Here is a 23742-nt window from a genome sequence, read left to right on the forward strand (position 1 = left end):
TGTAAACTTTTCCCTGCTAAGAACTTACCTGTACCAAAGGTAGTGCAGAATAAAGCGAAATGGTCCTGGGGAGAAAAATAACAATAATAATAACTATACTGACTAAATCACTAATATGGATATAATTAAAAATGAGAAAAATGGACTACAATCATGTATAAATTTCAAACCATTGGTTACCATAATTCATATATATACACAGTGCCTTGCGAAAGTATTCGGCCCCCTTGAACTTTGCGACCTTTTGCCACATTTCATGCTTTAAACATAATGATATGAAACTGTAATTTTTTGTGAAGAATCAACAACAAGTGGGACACAATCATGAAGTGGAACGAAATTTATTGGATATTTCAAACTTTTTTAACAAATCAAAAACTGAAAAATTGGGCGTGCAAAATTATTCGGCCCCCTTAAGTTAATACTTTGTAGCGCCACCTTTTGCTGCGATTACAGCTGTAAGTCGCTTGGGGTACGTCTCTATCAGTTTTGCACATCGAGAGACTGAATTTTGCGCCCATTCCTCCTTGCAGAACAGCTCGAGCTGTTCGGATGGAGAGCATTTGTGAACAGCAGTTTTCAGTTCTTTCCACAGATTCTCGATTGGGTTTAGGTCTGGACTTTGACTTGGCCATTCTAACACCTGGATATGTTTATTTTTGAACCATTCCATTGTAGATTTTGCTTTATGTTTTGGATCATTGTCTTGTTGGAAGACAAATCTCCGTCCCAGTCTCAGGTCTTTTGCAGACTCCATCAGGTTTTCTTCCAGAATGGTCCTGTATTTGGCTCCATCCATCTTCCCATCAATTTTAACCATCTTCCCTGTCACTACTGAAGAAAAACAGGCCCAAACCATGATGCTGCCACCACCATGTTTGACAGTGGGGACTGTGTGTTCAGGGTGATGAGCTGTGTTGCTTTTACGCCAAACATAACCTTTTGCATTGTTGCCAAAAAGTTCAATTTTGGTTTCATCTGACCAGAGCACCTTCTTCCACATGTTTGGTGTGTCTCCCAGGTGGCTTGTGGCAAACTTTAAACGAAATGGCTTTCTTCTTGCCACTCTTCCATAAAGGCCAGATTTGTGCAGTATACGACTGATTGTTGTCCTATGGACAGAGTCCAGAGTGATCATGGGCCTCTTGGCTGCATCTGTGATCAGTCTTCTCCTTGTATGAGCTGAAAGTTTAGAGCGACGGCCAGGTCTTGGTAGATTTGCAGTGGTCTGATACTCCTTCCATTTCAATATTATCGCTTGCACAGTGCTCCTTGGGATGTTTAAAGCTTGGGAAATCTTTTTGTATCCAAATCCGGCTTTAAACTTCTCCACAACAGTATCTCGGACCTGCCTGGTGTGTTCCTTGTTCTTCATGATGCTCTCTGCGCTTTAAACGGACCTCTGAGACTATCACAGTGCAGGTGCATTTATACAGAGACTTGATTGCACACAGGTGGATTCTAGTTATCATCATTAGTCATTTAGGTCAACATTGGATCATTCAGAGATCCTCACTGAACTTCTGGAGAGAGTTTGCTGCACTGAAAGTAAAGGGGCCGAATAATTTTGCACGCCCAATTTTTCAGTTTTTGATTTGTTAAAAAAGTTGGAAATATCCAATAAATTTCATTCCACTTCATGATTGTGTCCCACTTGCTGTTGATTATTCACAAAAAATTACAGTTTTATATCTTTATGTTTGAAGCCTGAAATGTGGCAAAAGGTCGCAAAGTTCAAGGGGGCCGAATACTTTTGCAAGGCACATAATATATATATATTATTTTTATGCAGGAATTCTCAGAATTCGTGAAATTCCGTGATCAACTACCAAAATGTGACGGTGTAAACACAAAAAAGCACTTCGGCTGTTCAAATGTTATTATCAGTAGAATGTATTGGAAATCAACATAAACTTTAATTGATACAGGATTTTTACTGAAAAAGTTCACATTCTCCGGAAACGAGAACAAAACTGGTTTTAGGTGGTGAATATTACCTCACATGGATGGGGAAACTTTTGCCTTGTAAGCGATTATTAGAGATGAATTAAACACAATTTGAGAGAAGAAACAGTTCGAATGGTTAAAACCTTACGTTCAAGTGTGTTAAAGCTTTTTTTTGGGGGGGGGGGGGCTTGCCTTTGCTTTCAATCTGCTTCAGTGCCACAAAACCTCCTCGGTGTATCTTCATCTTCAGTTTACAGAAATTCATTTTATTCACAATATTATTAACAGAACTAAATGATTTATTTGCAAAATGTAATTGTTTCATTGTTTTGATGCCATTTTTTTTTTTTTGAAAGTACTGAATGTGAGGTGTTCAGGTGTTTATACCTGTCACAGCCTTGGAGATAAGAGAGGAACTGTGCTCTTTTAATCCTCGGGCCTGCAAATAAAACACCCAGAGTAAAACAAATACATGTTAAAATGATTAAATTTCATAACTCATTACGTGTTCACGAATTTCTAAAACCATAACAAGAACAATATTGATTTATTTAAGCTTGAACTTGAGCCGCATCCTAAATAACTCGTTTTTTTTATAAACTAGTGCACTAGACCGTAAGCGGATGCGATTATAAGTGTACCCTATATAGTGCACTAAGGTAGGGAGCGGGAACGTATTTGGGACTAAACCTACCGACTCGAACTACGTGGCTTTGGCAGTTTAGCGTCATAAACATTAAACAACGACTCCGTTAGCAGTTGAAACTAAACTAAAACCGGTTGAAAGCGGAAACTGTACCCACCTGCGTGTCTGTTTCTGGTGGCCATTCCGCGTTAATGAGTAAATCATACAAAATATTCTCTTCTTCATCCTCCAATATAGAATCTGCAGCCATTTTTAGCGAAACGCCTCGTCAACCAACGGAAGCCTGTGAGGTTCAAACGAGATTGTGTTATCCCAAAATTAAACCTCTTTATAAACGTGAATAATGGAGCAATAAACGTATTTCCGTTTAATCGGCACTGCGTTCACTAAACATTCACGTGAAAGTAAAGAAATCTGATTATCGCCATAAAAAGACAATGCTCGGAACTAACGTTCTGTGGTCGAGTGTTGCACACGGACACGTATTTTCAAGCAACCTGTCAAATTTTAATGCGGTACTTGTCACTTCCGGTTGATTTCACTACGCAACCATGGCTGCGTTTGAAGGTAAATGAGCTGTTTCGGGTTGTTATTGTTAGAAAACTCTGTATCTTAACGTATTTGTGAGCGTAAACTTTTATTTATTTATTGTGTATTCTTCTAGAAATGGGCGTGATGCCTGAAATCGCTCAGGCCGTGGAAGAGATGGACTGGTTGTAAGTTAAAAATATGGGCTGTGTCCCAAATGCACTACATACTGTACTAGCTGTCTAGTGCACTACATGTGCGCTTGGATTTCAGCTGCGTTTAGGACGGTTTATTGTTTTGACGGTATTCTATTTACACGGTATAATCATCTAAAAATAGCACGGTATTAATAGGCTATGTGAAACATGAGCGAATTTGATTAGAAAAATGTTTTTAAGGCTTAAAATGAATCCATAATGAGACGTTCTCTTAGATGTAGTGGTCAGGGGTGCACAAACCTTTGGACACGACTTGTAAGTGTCTCCTTTGGTTCTTCTCTGCATTGCAGCATTCTTCTGTGATAAACTCGCACCTCTACACGCTCTTCATACAGGTCTCATGTCGGTGTACTACGAAGCCTTAAGTAGGCCTTTTCGCTGCTGGGTGCGTAGAGAATTGTGGCGTTTGTGTCTATATTTCAACGTCGTATCTGTAGAGATCGAGGAGAAGGGGCGTGCTGTTTGTTAGAAAACTTTTCTACTTTTATGACCTTTCTCCATAGTTTGCGTAGAGTTCGATATTTGCTGAACCTTGTTCTGTCACAGCTCTCATTTGAGAAAACAATAAAAATGTTAATAGACAAATACGTAAAAAGTCGAGTGCGACCTCGGGGTGCAATCTTACAGGCGGAAGCTGTGATGTCACAAACTTTAGTGCAGTTTACTGAGAAAATGGTTATTAGTGATCTGTTGCTGTTTCCCAGGCTTCCCACCGACATCCAGGCCGAGTCCATTCCCCTGATACTCGGTGGAGGAGACGTTCTCATGGTGAGAAGTTTGACTTTCTGAATCATCTCTGCTGTGTTACGATGCACACGCACTGCTTTTATAACGTCTGTTTATATGGTTTTTTTTTTGCAGGCCGCTGAGACTGGGAGTGGCAAAACTGGGGTAGGTTATATAAAACACACACATTGAAATGTGATCTCTAGGATGAATATATTCTACGTTATTAAGCCTTTCTACATTTCCCCCAATGCTGTTCATCTATCTTTTAACTTTTCGATACTAGCTTTAATGGTACTGAAACATCATCAGCACCACCATCACGCCGATTATCTCATAGATCACTGACTAGCAAAGTCTCTGTTCTAAATCGGTGCCTTGTGTAGCTGCGCTGCATTGCATTCTGTTTGCAGTCGTCAGTTTGTTTCATGATGAAATACAACCTGACGTGTCCCATAGCTACAATTAAACCGTGTAAAAAAAAAAAAAAATTCTTCTTTATGATTGATTTTGTAGGCCTTCAGCATCCCAGTGATCCAGATCGTGTTCGAGACTCTGAAAGATCAGCAGGAGGGGAAAAAAGGCCGTAGTGCCGTCAAGACAGGAGGAGCAGGTCAGCGGTGATTTAAATGCATGCGATTCCTCTGAGATACACTGCTTTTCAAACTGCTGACTCACAGGCAGCATCTCACACTAGTTTCTGTCTCTTGTGTGTGTCGAAGACGTTTGTTTAGTTTTAAACACTTTTTCCCAGTACACCATCAGAATGCTAATGGACTTATGGGACTTTTTCAACCAGTATATATAATAAATGAATGATGTTTTGTCCGTAAGTCCGATCTAACGTGTCAGGACTCTGTTGTTCTTTTCAGTGTGAGACGTGAGTTTTTCCCTCTGTTGATAATCTTACACTGGATTTTAGAGTTGAAGATCAAATCTGAGCTGATTTTTAGATGAACAAACACTCGGAGCATCTCAGAGAACAGAAATGGGTTTGATATCAACATTTGCTTTGAAGATACAAACATTTGTGTGGAGAAAAAAGAACCGTCAGAGCTTTTCTGTGAATACATGGCTCCTGTGTGGAGTAAGACATGACAAAGACACACAATGATGAACGTGGACACGAGACAAACAGGCTTTTGATTTAATTACATTTTTTGGCCTCTGAAATAAAAGAGAGAAATGTGGCTTGTAGTAAGAATAGCAGCGTAGAAATAACGCAACTAGCTTCATATATATCTGTCTTCTTCTACATGGTTATAAAACAAATGATTACTGTTACATTAATCGAGTGTGGAAATTGGGTGATTCGGTTGTCAGGCTTATGTAGCCTTGCAATGCAATGCGGAAAAGGGCGGAGACCGATCTTCTGCCCTCTTCTGCATTGCCGATCTCACGGAAGCCTGTGATTGGCTGGAGATTCTGTGATTGACAGGGAAATGGGAGGAGCGGTCTGTTGTGAACCTTAGTTTCTTTTCTTTCATTCTTTCTTTTTTTATTTCTTCTTTTCCTTTCTTTACATTTCAGTCTTTAATAAATGGCAGATGAACCCGTACGACCGAAGCTCAGCGTTCGGTGAGTCTCTAACTTTCACCTTAACCATTACACTTTATATATTATTTTCCAGAAACACAACATTTTAATCATTAAACCGCAATTGTTTGTTCAAATACATTTAAAGTTTGTTTCCCCGAAAGAAATGACACCTTAGTCATCAAATCTAGACAGCCTATAAACTCAGGGTGAAAACAGACTGTTGTAAACGGCGACTGGTCGAATTTTAAGTCACGTGACTGGCGTAAGATTTTGAAGTTTATTTCTTATTTATTGCAAACACAGATTAAGGTAAGATTTTCTAAAACCTAAATGGAAGAAAGCAGCCCTAAAATAAACTGTATGAATAATACTAGTTTTTTTTTTTGTTTGATTGTGTCAAAAGTAATGGCACCCTTGTAAAAGGTTAGTGAATTAAAATACGCACACGTTAATGTAAGGGTTTATCGTATCTCAGTTTTAGATGAACTTTCCACTTCCATGTGTTGGAGCGATGAGACAAAAACAAGACGTTTAAAGAAGTTCAGACGACTTTTCAACACTCAGGGTAACCAGAGCGATGAGAGCGATGACATTTCTGTTATAAAATCGGTCGAGTGTTTTTTTTTAGAAGCTTCAGAAAGATCATGTCATTTCTCACGAGCGAGGCGAAGATGTCGCCACTCCAACGTGAAGCTCTCGTCGTCGCCTTCCGACACTGTCGATTCGTTTCACGGAAGCAGCCGAGATCGAGGAGAAAAGAACAGAATTTTTTTTTTCTTTTTTTTTCTTTCTTCTCCCGTCAAATTTACTAGTAGAAAATTACTGATTAGGATTTTATTTTTACCTTCAAGTTTACCACAGCCTTCAGAATGAGGGCTGATTTTTTTATTCCTTACACATTTATATCACAACTCGAAGTGACACATATTCTTCTGAAATTTCTGTGATACATGTTTCTTTCCAAAATATAGCAGGAAAAAAAAAACGCTAATCTTCATGTTGTTGTTCTTCAGCTATCGGTCCTGACGGGCTTTGCTGCCAGAGCAGAGAGTTTAAGGAGTGGCACGGCTGCCGATCCACAAGGGCCGTGACTAAAGGTCAGATCTCAGCCTCGGATAAGATTAAGGCTGTGTTTCAATCAGCCTTAATGCCTAGCTGTCTAGGTAGTGAACAGTACATGGTGTACACGAGTTGGGATTTCTTTATCGGTCACTGAAAAAAAACGAAAGTATCAAATACTTACGCGTTTCTCTCACGGTGCTATAAGACGTTAACAAACTAGGACATCTCTGTAAAAATGGCCAACTCCGTGATCAGCACCCTGACGACTGATCCAGGAGCTGATTGAGACACAGCCTAAGATTCACTCCATGAGTTTGTAGTATAATGTGAATGCATAGCCGTGCAGTGAGTCTCACTAACAGGAGCTTAACCCTAACATCCAGTCTAAGAACATTTTGATCAAATCTTTTCTCCACCATTTAGGAAAGTACGTTTATGAAGTCTCCTGCCACGACCAGGGCTTGTGCAGGATCGGGTGGTCCACTAGTCAGGCATCGCTGGACTTGGGTATGAACGCAGCCGATCTTTCTGTAGCAAGGTTTTCACACATCAACACTTTCCTGGTATTGTGTAAAAGCCTGTGTTACCGTTCTGATGATATTTCTTATGGGGACCTGTTCAGTACCTCGCTTATTTAATTCAGTCATTAGCCTGAACGCAACATTAATGTGCTTTTAGTACTCTTATTTATTTGTTTTTTGTAATAATAAACTGAAGAAGCCAAAAAAAATAAAAAATCCATCACTGAGTAAAATGATCTGAAAACTTTTTTTTTTGGCAAATGTTTATCATGAGTTGAATCTACAATCAGCAGCAATATATTTTATTAACAATTAATTTTTCTGTTAATTTACTAAAGCGGTAAATAATATTGGTTAAAGGAACCCTGATATAATCATTACCTTTATTAGAGCAGACCATCTAGCAACAATCACCATAGTAACTGCCTAGCAACAATTAGGAATACCATAGTAACCGCCTAGCAACAATTAGGAATACCATAGTAACCGCCTAGCAACGATTAGGAATACCATAGTAACCGCCTAGCAACGATTAGGAATACCATAGTAACCGCCTAGCAACAATTAGGAATACCATAGTAACCGCCTAGCAACAATTAGGAATACCATAGTAACCGCCTAGCAACAATTAGGAATACCATAGTAACCGCCTAGCAACAATTAGGAATACCATAGTAACCGCCTAGCAACAATTAGGAATACCATAGTAACCGCCTAGCAACGATTAGGAATACCATAGTAACCGCCTTGCAACAATTAGGAACACCATAGTATCCGCCTTGCGACAATCAATATTACCATAGTAACCGCCTAGCAACAAGCACAATCACCCAAGTAACTGCCTAGCATCAATAAGGAATACCATGATATTCGTAAAATCAAAATTACCATAGTACCTGCCTAGCAACAATTAGAAATACTGTAGCAACTGCCTAGCAACAATTAGGAATATCACAGTATCCGTACAGCAACAATCAGGAATGCTGTAGCAACTGCCAGCAGCAATCAGGAATGCCATCACGACTCTTAACATTCATCTGTAATAACCACCTATCAACACCCTGTAATATTATAGCAAGCAACTAGCAAAACCCTAACAACCAGCTGTAAGATGTAACAACCATTGCAGTACCATAGCAACAAGTTGAAATGCCATAGCAGCAACCCAGCAACAGTAATATTGTAATAGCAAAAGGGGTTAACATAGCAGTGTGTTGCCAACGGTTGCAACAACCTAGCAACCAACTGTAATAATACAGCAACACCCTCAGGTCTAACTCCACCCATGGACTGTTGTATTGGGGTACCTGAAGCATTTAGATGAATATAATGAGCAGGTTTATCATCCTTCAGACATGTCTACAGAATGAAGACGCACATTTATACACACAGGTACCGACAAGTTCGGCTTTGGCTTCGGTGGGACGGGGAAGAAATCCCACAATAAGCAGTTTGATAGTTATGGAGAGGTGAGCTAACAGTTTTTGAGTTATTTTATTTTAATTGAGAGTTTGCTCTATAAATCACTGAGTTGATTTATTATTATTATTATTATTATAGGAGTTCACTATGCACGACACCATCGGCTGTTACATCGACATGGAAAGTGGCCATGTGTCCTTCTCCAAAAATGGTTTGTCTCATATTAACCAGACATCTTAACCAAAATGATGTCACGTCAAGATTTATTTATTTATTTTCATCACAAAAGGTCATGCTTTGTTTAATTTATCTGAAAAGGGAATGATCTGGGCTTGGCCTTCGAGATCCCCCAAAACTTGAAAAATCAGCCGTTCTTTGCTTCCTGTGTGCTTAAGGTAACACAACACATCCCTTTTCAACCCTTTAACGTTCAGTGTATCGTCACTTCATCTTTAAACAGATCAAATTTACACAGGTTTTCCTCTGATGGTAAACGCCTCATGTTTTCTTTCTTAGGAAAAGCATGGTTAAATAGTTTAGTGTGTGTGTTGATGAAAAATGGCTTTGTGGTTTGTTTTTTAATGCACAGAATGCTGAACTGAAGTTTAATTTTGGTGGAGAGCCTTTTAAACATGCCCCCAAAAAAGGGTTCGTTGCTGTGGATCAAGCGCCCGATGGCCATGTGGTCAAAACCACTCAGACTGGTGAGCTACTCAGTATTCATTTACATAGGCAAGTGTGTGAATGTGAGCAAGAGAGAGAGTTTGTGTGCATGGAAGTGTGTAGTTGTGAGTTTGTGTGTATTTGTGACTGTGTGCGCATGGAAGTGTGTATTTGTGAGTTTTGTGTATGCTGGAGTGTGTGTGTGTGTGTGCATGGAAGTGTGTATTTGTGTGTGTGTGTATGCTGGAGTGTGTATTTGTGAGTGTGATTGTGTGTGTGTGTGTGCGCGCATGGAAGTGTGTATTTGTGAGTTTGTGTATGCTGGAGTGTGTATTTGTGAGTGTGTGTGTGTGTGTATGCTGGAGTGTGTATTTGTGAGTGTGATTGTGTGTGTGTGTGTGTGCGCGCATGGAAGTGTGTATTTGTGAGTTTGTGTATGCTGGAGTGTGTATTTGTGAGTGTGATTGTGTGTGTGTGTGTGTGTGTGTGTGTGTGTGTGGGCGCATGGAAGTGTGTATTTGTGAGTTTGTGTATGCTGGAGTGTGATTTTTGTGAGTTTGTGTATGCTGGAGTGTGTATTTGTGAGTGTGTGTGCATGGAAGTGTGTATTTGTGAGTGTGTGTGTGTGCATGGAAGTGTGTATTTGTGAGTGTGTGTGTGTGTGTGCATGGAAGTGTGTATTTGTGAGTGTGTGTGTGTGCATGGAAGTGTGTATTTGTGAGTGTGTGTGTGTGCATGGAAGTGTGTATTTGTGAGTGTGTGTGTGTGCATGGAAGTGTGTATTTGTGAGTGTGTGTGTGTGCATGGAAGTGTGTATTTGTGAGTGTGTGTGTGTGCATGGAAGTGTGTATTTGTGAGTGTGTGTGTGTGCATGGAAGTGTGTATTTGTGAGTGTGTGTGTGTGCATGGAAGTGTGTATTTGTGAGTGTGTGTGTGTGCATGGAAGTGTGTATTTGTGAGTGTGTGTGTGTGCATGGAAGTGTGTATTTGTGAGTGTGTGTGTGTGCATGGAAGTGTGTATTTGTGAGTGTGTGTGTGTGTGCATGGAAGTGTGTATTTGTGAGTGTGTGTGTGTGTGCAGAAGTGTGAGTTTGTGTGTATGTGGAAGTGTGCGTGCCTGTGTGTGAGCGAGAAAGAGGCTGCATGTGTGAGACTCTCTCTTAGTGAGTGTGTATGTGAGAGACTGTGTTCTGAATGAGGTTTATGGTGAGTTGTGTAGAATTGTTTTGGTAAGTGGTGTGTGTGTGTGTGTGTGTGTGTGTGTGTGTGTGTAGGCAGTGCCACGGTGAGTCAGGTCAAAACAAGCTCCAACTCCCCTAAAGCGCTTATCCTGGAGCCGTCCAAAGAACTGGCCGAGCAGACCCTCAACAACATCAAGCAGTTTAAGAAACACGTGGACAATCCCAAGCTACAGTGAGCACAGAACAGATCGTACACTTTAGATCAGACCTGAGACCTTCTGTGTCTGAAGCTCATAGTATTCTCGTTGTTTTCTTACAGAGATCTGCTGATCATCGGAGGTGTGGCGGCCAAAGAGCAGCTCTCCATTCTGGAAAGCGGGGTAAGTGCACTGTCACCATTTCATTCCTTTACTCTGTCGCAGAACTGAAGACAAAATCAAGCAATCTGCAGTATTCATCCTGTACTGGGTGATGTCACAAAATTCAGCTTTGCATTTCAGCAGACACTTAGGGATGGATGGATGGATGGATGGATAAATGGATGGATGGATGGATGGATGGATAAATGGATGGATGGATGGATGGATGGACAAATGGATGGATGGATGGATAAATATATGGACGGACGGATAGATGGATGGACAGACGGATGGATGGATGGGCAGATAAATATATGGACGGAGGGATGGACAGACGGATGGATATATGGATGGATAAATGGATGGATAGATTCAGCATTTTATACAAGCAACCAGTATCTATCTATCTCTCTTTCTCTCTCTCTCAGGTTGATATAGTGGTCGGCACACCCGGCAGACTCGACGATCTCATATCCACAGGAAAACTCGACCTCTCCCAAGTCCGCTTCCTGGTTCTGGATGAATGTGTACGTAGATCTGCACAAAAGAAAAGTAACATTCTGTACCCTAATCACCTTTTCGCTTTAATTCCCTCCTTCACGTATTGTCTGTTACCAGGATGGACTCCTTTCAGCCGGCTACACCGACTTCATCATGAGGGTCTACAACAAAATCCCCCAGGTCACCTCAGATGGAAAGCGACTGCAGGTTCCTCTCCTCTCTCATTGTGTATTTGTAGAATCTTAATAAGAAACCAGGACTGGATTGAGGTTTGGGTTTATTCCAGACAGAGCGAGCGGTGGTGAGAAACTTCTGCCTGTGAATGTGCTTTAGGTGATCGTGTGCTCGGCCACCCTGCACTCGTTCGACGTCAAGAAGCTGTCGGAGAAGATCATGCACTTTCCCACGTGGGTGGATCTGAAAGGTGAAGACTCCATACCTGAGACGGTGCATCACGTGGTGGTGCCAGTCAACCCCAAAAAGGACAAGCTCTGGGAAAGACTGGGCAAAAACCACATCCGGGTAACTTTCCGACATCTATTACCTTATCCGCTTTTGAAGACTCGAGCCAAATAAAATTGAATCGAAGAGTCAAATGACTGTTATTTGTTCTTGATACAGACCGACGAAGTGCATACGAAAGACAACACAAGGCCAGGAGCCAACACTCCAGGTAAACATTTACACAAAGAAATAAACACAGTGAGGTCGTGCTGCTAAAAAATACAACATGCTAGTGTGATGCGATCGAACACCAAGCAAGTGTTAGTGTAACAGCATGAGACAGCATGTGATTTATTCCCTCTATATCTCAGTGTACTTTTTTTTAATTAAAAGCGACATAATAAGTTTTATTCATCTCTAATCCTAATTAATGTCGTGGAACATTTGCAGAACTAGTCAGTACCCGGTTATGACTATCTGAGGCTACAGTATACAGTATATCAGCACATCCCATAGAGCTCAATCATACAGAGATCACCGTGGAAACATACGTTATACAATCACCTGTAAAACAGCTCTTAAATAACGCCAGGCCACAGAGACGGCCACTTTAGCCACCTTTGGAGCTCTATTTCTGCTGTGGAGCTCAGTATATTTCAGTCCATACTTTGTTTATTCAATTACACATGTATTTAGTTTTCGACGTAACGAATGTTGATCCTACATTACATCATTTTTTTACTTTTTTATCCCCCTGTGGTCGCATTGTTTATTAGTACAGGAAGAAACCATTTCAGTCGTAATTTTCGAAGAGAACAAAAACGAATTGAAATTCTGAAGCCAGAAGCGTTACTCGAATCAAATCTGGACCGTCATGTATTATTTCACACGTATTTAACACCATGTGATATTTAACACCGAGTTACGCTATCGTTTCTGATTAGAGATGTGGTCGGAGGCGATCAAAATCCTGAAGGGCGAGTACACGGTCCGTGCAATTAAGGAGCACAAGATGGACCAAGCCATCATCTTCTGCAGGACGAAGATTGACTGCGACAACATGGAGCAGTACCTGATCGCACAAGGAGGAGGTGAACTAAAAAGACGAATACGATAGCAAGCGTTTCAATGCAACTTACATCATATCTAGTTCTTATACAACTGAGCAATTAAGGGCCTTACTCAGGGGCCCAACAGTGTCAGCTTGATGGATCTAGGATTCAACCTCCCATCCTTTCAATTGGTAATCCACTACTAGACTGTGTAAACTTTAGAGACGTGTGTGTGTGTGTGTATGAGATTCCCAGAGATCAGCAGCTTATTAAATACTCAGCTAAGCCACAGAGATCAGACTTTTTCCTGACGTTTCTGTAAACTGAAGCTCCCGATGTCGGTGTGTTGTGCTGCTTCCATGTGATTGGCTGATTTGGTCGTGTGTTCCTAATAAAGTGGCCAGCAAGTTTAACACATGCATCATTTAAGTCTTAGCACCTTAGGGGTCGAGTAATCGTGGGTGGCGACTTTTCTTGGCCCAGAATTTCACCTCATGTCCAATATAATCAGATAGAGCTCTAGATAGACATAGTGGTCACTATATTAGGAACACCTGTAGCTCATCCAGGTTCTGTCTCCTCCACTCAGGCCCTGAAAAGAAAGGACATCAGTTCTCCTGTGTCTGTCTTCACGGTGACCGGAAGCCCAACGAGCGCAAATACAACCTGGAGCAGTTCAAGGTAAAAAAACAAGCGATGCTTGTTAGTAGCAGGAACGGTTTGAGGTTTAAGCACCATGCTGAATGTCTGACTGTGGTGTTCTTGACCTCGCTGCAGAAAAAGGAAGTGAGGTTTTTGATTTGCACCGACGTTGCAGCCAGAGGAATCGACATCCACGGCGTCCCATACGGTAAGAACCAATGAGCATTTAAAGGAACGCTGTGAGTACAAATAGTTAGTGAGATGCAGCCGTTCTGACTTCTTTAACGTGGAACCAAACGAGAAAAAACATGTGTTTTTAACCTCTTTATGTTGTTTCAGAACATCCCAAACGGTGACTACTGTGATTTGTTTACGAAATTCACTCAGTGTCCACTTTATTAGAAACTTTTCTGCTCGTCACCAAATCACTATCGACTTCCTGTCAGCTCTCATTCTCCACTGAACACTCATCGACTGCATGCATTCAACAGCACGAATGCACGAGTGTTCCTAATAAAGTGGCCACCGAGTAAAGTTGAACCTCGTCAAGTCACGTGTCTGAATTTGAAGCACCATGTACAGTATTTTCCGGATTATAAGGCGCAGTCTCAATTACGGGCTCTATTTCTGTACTTAACCCATACATAAGGCGCACCGTATTATAAGGCGCATACTAAAACATACGGTCTACAAATAAAAGGTAACAGAAGCAAAACAGTGAGTTTAGTTGAACTTTATTCTATTATTTAATAACAAACGCGTTATTTTTTTAATCGATCTTCTCCCACAAATCCATCAAAGTCCTCATCTACTGTGTCTTCTTAACTCGGCGCAGTACATTTTCTTGCTTCCTCCACTTCCGAACCATAGCTACATTGATGTTGATGCTGCTCTATTCCCATTTACAACCGCGTAGCTGATAGCCTGTAGTTTTAATTGTGCCTCGTAAGCATCTGATTTTTATTGGCGGATGGCAAACCAACTTAAGGTGCATTTGACCGCCACTTACTGGACTGGAGTGTGGACCGCATAATGGTTAGGAAGAAACAAATGTTTTGCAACATACCGGTGGTTATACCTACCGGAGGCGTGGTGGAGGTAAGCGTACGTACTGTACGTATTACGTAATGTCCTCTGATTGGTTTATCGCTGTCAGCGTACGTAGTGTACGTATTACGTCCCTGTGTCAGCGGGAAATGGTCCGACTGTCAATCAAGCGGAGCGCTTACTAAAGTCGCACAGATTTTTGGAACTCAGTGCACACACACAGCCGATTTTTGAGACAATTGAAGGCTTTTAGGTGCACCTTATAGTGCGGAAAATACTGTAGCTTCTTAGATAACGTCCTTCACTTGCAAGAGGTTTTATTCCAGAGTGCGACCGAGTTCTGGGAGCAGATTGGTCAGGTTCCTTCCTCAGGTTTATAGTAACACGGTACATTCAGTACATGGATCGTTTGATTGTCTTGGCTGAGAGGAGTCTGTGGAGTGGAGGTCATGACTACGCTCATCATCTCAGCCACTAAACACTGTCTTTTTCTTCTTCGTCTTATTTCAGTCATTAATGTGACTTTGCCGGATGAGAAGCAGAATTACGTGCATCGCATCGGAAGAGTGGGCCGTGCAGAGAGGTATAAACTGGTGGCACCACGTCACTGCTCTTACCCACTGCTTGTTTGTTTGGAGCAATAATGTATGTTCCTGCTTTCTGATTTACTGTGTTCCCCTTTATCACTCCCTTAATCTGTCTCGGTGTCTGTCTCGGTGTCTGTCTCGGTGTCTGTCTCGGTGTCTGTCTCGGTGTCTGTCTCGGTGTCTGTCTCGGTGTCTGTCTCGGTGTCTGTCTCGGTGTCTGTCTCGGTGTCTGTCTCGGTGTCTGTCTCGGTGTCTGTCTCGGTGTCTGTCTCGGTGTCTGTCTCGGTGTCTGTCTCGGTGTCTGTCTCGGTGCCTGTCTCGGTGCCTGTCTCGGTGCCTGTCTCGGTGCCTGTCTCGGTGCCTGTCTCGGTGCCTGTCCGTGTGCGCGGCTGTCTGTCTGTCTGTCTGTCTGTCTGTCTGTCTGTCTGTGTTTGCCTCTGTCTGTCTGTCTGTCTGTCTGTCTCTGTGTCTGTCCGTGTGCGCGGCTGTCTGTCTGTCTGTCTGTGTGTGCCTCTGTCTGTCTGTCTGTCTGTCTGTGTGTGCCTCTGTCTGTGTGTGCCTCTGTCTGTGTGTGCCTCTGTCTGTGTGTGTGTGCGCCTCTGTCTGTCTGTGTGTGCCTCTGTCTGTCTGTCTGTGTGCCTCTGTCTGTCTGTGTGTGTGTGTGTGTGTGTGTGTGTGTGCCTCTGTCTATGCGCGCCTGTCTGTCTGTCTATTTGTGTGTGCGCCTGTCTGTATGCATCGATCCATCTGTCTGTCTGTCTTTGTGTCTCTCTGTGTGTGTTTTGTTTGTATATTTTTGTTTTCTGGTTTTGCCCTTTATCACTGGTTCCTCTGTCTTTTCTCTAAAGGATGGGTCTGGCCATTTCCCTGGTAGCTATGGAAAAGGAGAAGGTAAAGAACAAAAAGTACATGTAGAAATAGACAAACTGAAGCTGTGTGGGGGTTTGGGGATGTTTTGAATATATGTTTAGAGCAGCAAATGTATGTGTAACATGAAGGAGCCATATGTTAAAGGGCGTGTGTGTGTGTGTGTGTGTGTGTGTGTGTGTGTGTGTGTGTGTGTGTGTGTGTGTGTGTGTGTGTGTGTGTGTGTGTGTGTGTGTGTAGGTATGGTACCATGTGTGTCCTAACAGAGGCCGAGGCTGCTATAACACCAGGTTAAAGGATGAGGGAGGCTGCACTATATGGTACAACGAGAAAGAGGTGAGGATTTTCTGTTCCAGATGTGAAGTGGAAGACAATTAAATGAAAAAAGGTTGATGAAATGAGGAATAAAGCACAACCTCGTGTGCCGTAGTGTGGAACTAATCAGCAGCACATCACAAACTCCAGAAGAGTCGTCTTCTTTTCAGAACTACATTGATACAATAAATGTCATATAATACAACTGATGATCATTTACACACATTCATGAAGAACTGAGACAGGAATTTGAAGAAGAGTTTAACAAATGTATTCAGCACACACACACACACACACACACACACACGCACACAGTGATTCTCATGGGAGTGTTGTGTTTTGTGTTCAGCTGTTGGGAGACATCGAGGACCATCTGAAGTGCACCATTACTCAGTGTGAGCCGGACATCAAAGTGCCCATAGACGAATTTGATGGCAAGGTTACTTACGGCCAGCGCCGAGCTGTTGGAGGTGTGTGTCTGTGTCTGTCTGTGTGTGTCTGGTCATGTGGCTGTATGCCACTGTGATGAGTGTTATTTGGTTAATAAAACTTTGTGAATCTCTCTCTCTCTCAGGTGGTCTCTGTAAGGGTCATGTGGATATTTTGGCTCCTACCGTCCAGGAGCTTGCTAACCTCGAACGAGAAGCTCAGACCTCTTTCCTACAACTCAGCTATCTCCCCAACCAGCTCTTTAAAGCCTTCTGAGTTCACTCTTCACACCTGAGCCACAACACACACACACACACACACGGTGTGTAGATCCAAACACTAACAAAGTGTTTAGTTAAATTGTTTAATTATTCATTTACTTTCACAGCAAGTAAGAAAATGCTTTTTTTTTTGGTTGTTATTAGTCAAGTTTAAGTGTTAAACTCAATAAACCAATTCGCAAAAGCAGTGAGTGGAATTTTTATTCTTTAAAAACTTTGTTTCTACAAAAGTTCAGGAATGTGATCCACTGAAGGGGAAATGCAGCAAGAGGTGATAAAAAGCGCTTCGGTGTAGAAGGATTGTGACTCCTGATTTTGACACAAGCTTAAGATTTATGAGGCAATAAAAATTAAGGGGGCAGGACATTGATCTGTGAAATGTAGTAAAAAGTTTACCTTGCTGTTTTCTTATTCTTATACAAGTCTCAGGTTAAAAAAAAGAAAGAAAGAAATGATTAAACACCGTACGTTTGCTTTTAAGTCGTTTTCCATCAAAAATGTCCGATTGTTTATTTTGTAGATGATAAAAAAGAATTTTAAATTTAAATTAAAAAATTTGAGAATTTTCCAAAATGTATTTTTTTTTACAAGATTTAGTTATTTTCATGTGATTCTTATTTATTTTATTATTTTTTGCACAGCTTATTTATTCAATTCAGTTCTATTCCGATGAAATTTACATACAACTCCTCTATTTTCCACATGTGCAATTTTAGAGAAATAACCACATTGTTCTTCACTCTCACACACACACACACACACACACACACAAGTTCCTCAAGCCACCACTAGAGGACCCCCTTGCCCCAGAAATGACCCTCTTTTTCCATCCCTTCCTTCGGAATTATTCTCAGGGATTAAAGAAGCCCTGAAGAGATTGATGACTGTATAAATCTTTTTTTCGGGTGTGGTGACCCGTCTCGTCTCTGCGGTACACACTGTGCTCTCTGTCATTAAACCCAAAGCAGCAGTGTGGGTGTTAGGAACCTGCAATTCACACTAATCCACACACTTACACTCTGGAGACCACACACACACACACACACTCACACACACACACACACGTTCACCTCCTATAGTTCTACAAGTTAAAGTGTAACATGATGTCGGAAAACGGATGCTAGAAGTATTAGAGGTTCAAATCTGTTTGTTTTACAAGCTTAAAAATATTTCTTTACTTACCCTGTATGTGTGTTATGTAACGTGTGTGTGTGTGTGTGTGTGTGTACCATTGGCCTCTCATAAGAAGCTCTGTGAAGAGAGAAAATGGCTTGCAGCTGCTGGTGAGTGTGCGCCTTGTTCTGAACGTACAGGCGGTGACACCAGTTCGGTGTTCGGCAGAATTTCACGACCCTCGACATGGCCTCCAGACCTTCAGCACAAACGTTTCACTGATGTCAAAACGAAGCACAGATTTATCAAGTTTTATAACTCCCTTTTAGAATTCTGTATCGTTAGCAAAGAATTCACCGTAAGCATGAAAATCCTCGAAAGCCTTATGAATAAAAACCACACTTTAATGGTAGAAGTGTTATAAAGACTAGAATACAATACAATAAAACAGCATGCCTACAAGATGGGGCTGCTGAATCCTCCATTCTGATTGGTCAGAAGGTGCTGATTTGTTTTCTTTAAAACTATATATATATATATATATATATATATATATATAAAATTCAATTCGAGAGTTAGTTTCTTCTTGATTTAGGAGACACATTTTAGTAGAGAACTTCATATTCAGGCACCATGTGAATATGAGCTGTGGTTCTTCAGGTTCCTGAGCACTGTCATGATACGACTCGCTCGCTAGAGTTCTTTCTACGGCCAAGTGAGGACGCCTGCATACGTGCATTCCTGAGTGCTGCAACCACAACGCTGCCCGCTGCTCCTGTCTGGCACTTCTGTGATTTATGGTTTGATTGACAGGTTCCTAAAAGGATGTGACAGGAAGTCCCACCCTTCGGCCCCTGGGCCATTTCCGCTGCACCTGGACTTGACACCCAGGGTACGCCGGATCAAACGGAAACGAACGGAAAGTGGAATTTGAGCTATCTTAATTCGTGGGCTGAAAACGAAAAAAAAAGGTCTGGCAAAAACATGACATGCAAGTAAACGTAGAACAAAGACATGATGGATGACGTTTCTGTCATTTAGTGCATGAATCATGAGAACAGGAAGAAAAAATCAACCATGTGAAGCAAACAATGAGGGAAAGCATCCCAGCAATCTTGTAGCAAGTGTCAAAAAATGTAAAATGACAGATTTTCAGATCACCGCCATTCAGAAATACTGCCATCGCTAAGAGACGTCACACTGCACGTGGAAAATTGCATTTTTCTGCTTCACGCAATTTTCGGCCTGTAGCGTTTGTTTTTTTGTTTTTTTTTATACAAAACATTTGTTTTGCGTTTTTTTTTTTTTGCATGACTCGTATTTTTATATCAATTTCTCACACGATATATTGGTTCCGTGTTATTTAAACACGATTTAATTCTTAAGCGATTCTTAAAATCTTTAAAAATTTTCATGTGATTCATTTTCATCTGATTTCTACACAACTCAGTTACTTTTTAAATACTTTTTACTTGATTTATTTCTTTTCCATGTCATTTTTACACAATTCGATTATTTTCGCAGAAATTTGACAATCCTTTGTATTTTTCTTGTGATTTTTACACAAGTCTGTGATTTCACATAATATTGTATTTTAAGTTCAAGTTCAAGTTCACTTCATTTATAAAGCACATTTAAAACAGCCACAAGACTGACCAAAATGCTGTACAATAAAAAAGAGTTAAAAAATGACACTAAGACGGGAGATAATAATAAAATGCAAAATAGAATTAAACAATACAATAATACACACGAAAACACTAAAACAAGCAATAATAGAACAATTAGAAAACAATAAGAAGAAAATGAAAAGGAAAACTATAGATATGCTGAGGAAAAGAGATACGTTTTTATAAGGGACGTAAAGATGGACAGAGAGGGTGCTAATCCTAACTCTATTGGCAAATCATTCCAAAGCTGTGGCCCAATCACTGAAAAAGCTCGATCCCGTCTACGCTTGAGTCTTGAAAAGGGAACAGTGAGGAGGTTCTGGTTGCCTGATCTTAGCCTTCTGGAAGGAGAGTATGGATGTAATAACTCAGATAAATAAATAGGAGCTTGATTATGCAGGGACTTAAAAACAAATAAAAGTATTTTAAAACGAATTCTGTAATCAATAGGCAACCAGTGAAGAGTCCTCAGAAGAGGGGTTATGTGATCACTTTTGCACTTTTTTAAAAGAAATCTGGCTGCAGCATTTTGAACCAATTGTAAACGGTTAATTTGAGTTTTGGCAGAGTTTTAGAAGAGTTAGTGTTTTTTTTTTTAATTTATACCGGTGCAGACATTATGCTGATATGATTTGACTCAGCAACTACAAAATCAACACAAAGTTCCTTACCTTTATTCTGTAATGAAAGATCTCTATCCTGGTGGAAATGGTCTCATCCAGGATGACTCCACCCCATTTGCAGGGCACGAGCGCTGACCATATGACGGAACTGATGTGTCTTTTACAGTCACATATCTCACTACGGGAGATTTAGGCATGACGTTTTAGATACTCTCCAACTTCTTCATTAAAACATAATGTATTAGATGGTGTTCATCGCTCCAATAAAACTCATGCAGAAACTGCGAAGGTACATTCTGGTATTTCAGGGCACAACACCTTACTAAGGCACTTCATACTTTTTCTTCCATGAATTTATCACCGCTCTATATCTATTGTAGCCGGTCACTCGATTGAGACGATCGAGCTCGCGACTTCAGGTCAGTGATACTTCGCACGTGCCAGATGGCTTGAAGAGTTCTAGCATTGCGTGCGCTCTTTCTTCAAAACTTGCTTTTCAGACAAGACATGAAAGCGCAGTTAATAATCAAATACAAATTATACACCTGAGTAACACCTGACTTGTGTGTTTCTCTTTCTTCACACATGTGCACACAGAACAGATTAAAAGTCTATACAGACTTAAAAGCTGGCTTTAAAATTGCTCTAATCTGACACTATGATTTACTGTGATCTCTAATGGTCTAATGGTGTCTTTTTCTTTATGTGAATAAGCGTGTGTGTGTGTGTGTGTGTGGGTGTGCGTGAAAGAGTGAATGAGAAAAAGAGTGTGTGAGTTTAATAGAAGAGCGATTCTTTTGAAGTACATGTCTGCTCCACTTCAGCTATGTAAAGCATCGCTTCTCCCTCAGGCTTGAAGCATAAAATCAAACCGTGAATCATTCTGACAGCAGATAGTGCAGGTAAAGGTGCATGTCTGTACCACATACACACAATAGAGACAGGTGATACCCACCGGTATTACTCAGTCCATGACCTAGTAACACAGAGACTACAAACACGATACCAGAACTGATATTGACACTCTGTACTGTATGGCAACCAGAAGTGGTCAAAGTACTGAAAAATTACACTGAGGTGAAATTATAGAGTAGATAAAATCAAGCCTTACAATATTAATAAGAAGAATACAGACAGGTACCCGTCTTAATATAGTAGAGGATAAAAAAAAGATTGTTTTTGTTGTCTTAAAGCAACTACATGATTTTGCTAGTCGTTTTGTTTGTTTGTTTGTTTGTTTGTTTACATCGATTCCCTTATATTCGGATGTTAAGCTAAAGGAAGCGATAACCTGAGCCCAGTTAATTGATGTATAGCACTTTGTCATGGCTTGAAAGAGAATGAGAAAGGTTCAAGATCTCTAAGAATAAATCTAAAGGTGTAAAATTAACCAGTCCACTATGTACTATGCACTATGTGACACCAAACTACATGAGAGTCATTTGAAAGACAGAAGCAGGCTGGCCATGCATGAGATGTGGGCAGGAGGAGGGCAGCTATCAGAATAAAAGGGACTAGTGTACATGGGTTTGAGATGTTAAACCCTGCATTGGTATGGAAGGTTATACGGAACCACATGAACCAGGGAACCAGGAGAGGATATGACATTGGATTGACCAGTCGCAGAACCTTGAAAAGTGTAAACAAACTGGTGGGGGTGGGAGGGTGTTGTCAGTTTACAGATCAAATCTTGGTGGGGCAAAGCCAGGTCAAGAGCAAACTGTGTGTCCAAGACAAATCAAATATATGTGCTGTTGACTGGCCTGGAGCTGCTGTACTGAGATGGCCATTGTAGGGCCTGAGACATCCTCATCCAGACAATCCTACTCTGTCAACAAACCTTGTGCTGATGGGACCCCAATCTCAGACTCCTGCTTCAGGAACAGGAGGAGATTGTACCTGAACTAGCACTCAAACAGGGACATCCTGGTAAAAGACCAGTGTTTTCTAAGAAGTTTAGGTAAAGGGATAAGGTTAGGTAACATTTTCCCTGAGGACATTGTTGGGGATCTTTACTCAGGTGATAGAAGCAGGATAAAAAAAAAGCATCTCTTGGTGAATTCCACGTTCAGTATTGTGCCTGGATGAGCAGACAGGTAAGAACCATTGGATAGACAGGTAAGAACCATGTCTGCCGAGCAGCACCTGGGTGCATACAGAAGCAGGGACTAAACTATTTTCGGAGGATCTCTTGGCTCTAGGAGACCCTGAGCATGAAGCTTTTGAGCTTAAATAGGGAGAATATTTCTTAGTCAGGGCCATAAGAGGATCTAATATAGAGTTGAAACTGCAAATAAACCACAAGTAAATGTTCATAAAGCCCAGAAGGTACTGTAGACATGAACTATAGACATGAATGGAAGAGTGTAGGATAGTCAGCCTCTTGAGCCCCAGTAAATTATTTAGGTAGGTATAATTAAAACTCTTTTCTGTTCTGACACCTACCTGAAATACTTAAACAGGCAGACCTACAGGATTGGTAAGGTGATAAACACTGCTATTGCTCAGGGGTCTCACATACAGTGTCACCATTAAGGGTGGCTCAAGGTTGACCAGGATGGAATGGAAATCTTTGTGAATCAGTGAAGTCCGTTAATTTGCCAGGAGTCCACCAGAGACTGAAGGGTTTGGTCCTGGCCGCTCCAAGAAAGGGAGGTCGGAAGGAGGACCCCAACTTCAGGAGACCTCAGGATGAAGGTCTTTGGAATTCCACAATGAGTGCTCCTGGTTCTACTGGCTCTCAGCAGGAACACTATAACGATTACTACTTGACAGAGCTGGTGGAGTTCTTTGGCAGCCTCTCTGCCACCTACTGGATGCTCAAAGACTCTTCTCATCCCAACCATGAAAAAAAGACTGTTGCCCAGAATAGTACTTTTCCATTGAGGAGGGTGATGATATATGCAATTTTTGACTATGAAAAAGAAAATTGGATGCCTGTAACTACAGATTAGGGAACATGATGTTAGAAACTCATGACATCTTCCTGGATTCCCATAATAACTTTTTTGTGGGCAGGTCAGCATGGTTTGCTGTGGGGTTATTAGAGATAGGGCTTGGGATTTGGCTTTGGTTAAGGAATCCTGGGGAATCAGGGCTGGGTTAGATGGTGCTGGTGTTGACACATGCAGAGAAATCCTGTACATTTCAAATGTTTAAGATCTCGGTCAGCAGCTGCTTGTGTTGATCTATACCTGCTCCCTGATCAGCCAGTGCTGTTGCATGCTTTTCCATTGTGGCCCCATTGACTAGCCAAGGTCAAGGATGGAGGTGGACTTCTGCTCTGCTGGGTGCATCTTGAGTATGGTGACCCTGGATGCTCAATAAGCTAGGGTGGACCCAAGAAGTATATATATATA

General features: G+C 41.2%; 2 protein-coding genes across 4 annotated transcripts in view; one reads left to right on the top strand and one right to left on the bottom strand.

Annotated features, from left to right (window-relative positions):
* The window catches only part of nbas (NBAS subunit of NRZ tethering complex), a 178610-nt gene extending 175547 nt beyond the window's left edge, over nt 1-3063 (bottom strand). For 2 of the 3 annotated variants that reach the window (XM_047819116.1, XM_047819114.1), the window contains exons 1-3: nt 2751-3042; nt 2335-2386; nt 29-65 (exon numbers count right to left, since the gene is read on the bottom strand). In XM_047819116.1, the coding sequence (XP_047675072.1) occupies nt 29-65; nt 2335-2386; nt 2751-2843 (182 nt within the window). In that variant the 5' untranslated portion in view covers nt 2844-3042. The other variant, XM_047819115.1, reaches the window with a different exon arrangement.
* ddx1 (DEAD (Asp-Glu-Ala-Asp) box helicase 1) lies at nt 3056-17164 on the top strand. The gene is made up of 26 exons (XM_027147597.2): nt 3056-3160; nt 3258-3309; nt 4044-4107; nt 4201-4230; nt 4582-4678; nt 5596-5643; nt 6618-6701; nt 7090-7173; nt 8580-8656; nt 8748-8820; nt 8928-9004; nt 9199-9313; nt 10547-10685; nt 10773-10833; nt 11241-11339; nt 11431-11520; nt 11647-11835; nt 11935-11986; nt 12702-12848; nt 13399-13490; nt 13587-13659; nt 15009-15081; nt 15934-15976; nt 16193-16288; nt 16617-16737; nt 16842-17164. Exons 1-26 carry the CDS (start codon nt 3145-3147, stop codon nt 16970-16972), a joined length of 2223 nt encoding a protein of 740 aa, XP_027003398.1. The 5' UTR covers nt 3056-3144; the 3' UTR covers nt 16973-17164.
* Nucleotides 17165-23742: the final 6578 nt, after the last annotated feature.

This window comes from Tachysurus fulvidraco, chromosome 9, assembly GCF_022655615.1.
Source record: "Tachysurus fulvidraco isolate hzauxx_2018 chromosome 9, HZAU_PFXX_2.0, whole genome shotgun sequence".
Classification (NCBI taxonomy): Eukaryota; Metazoa; Chordata; class Actinopteri; order Siluriformes; family Bagridae; genus Tachysurus; species Tachysurus fulvidraco.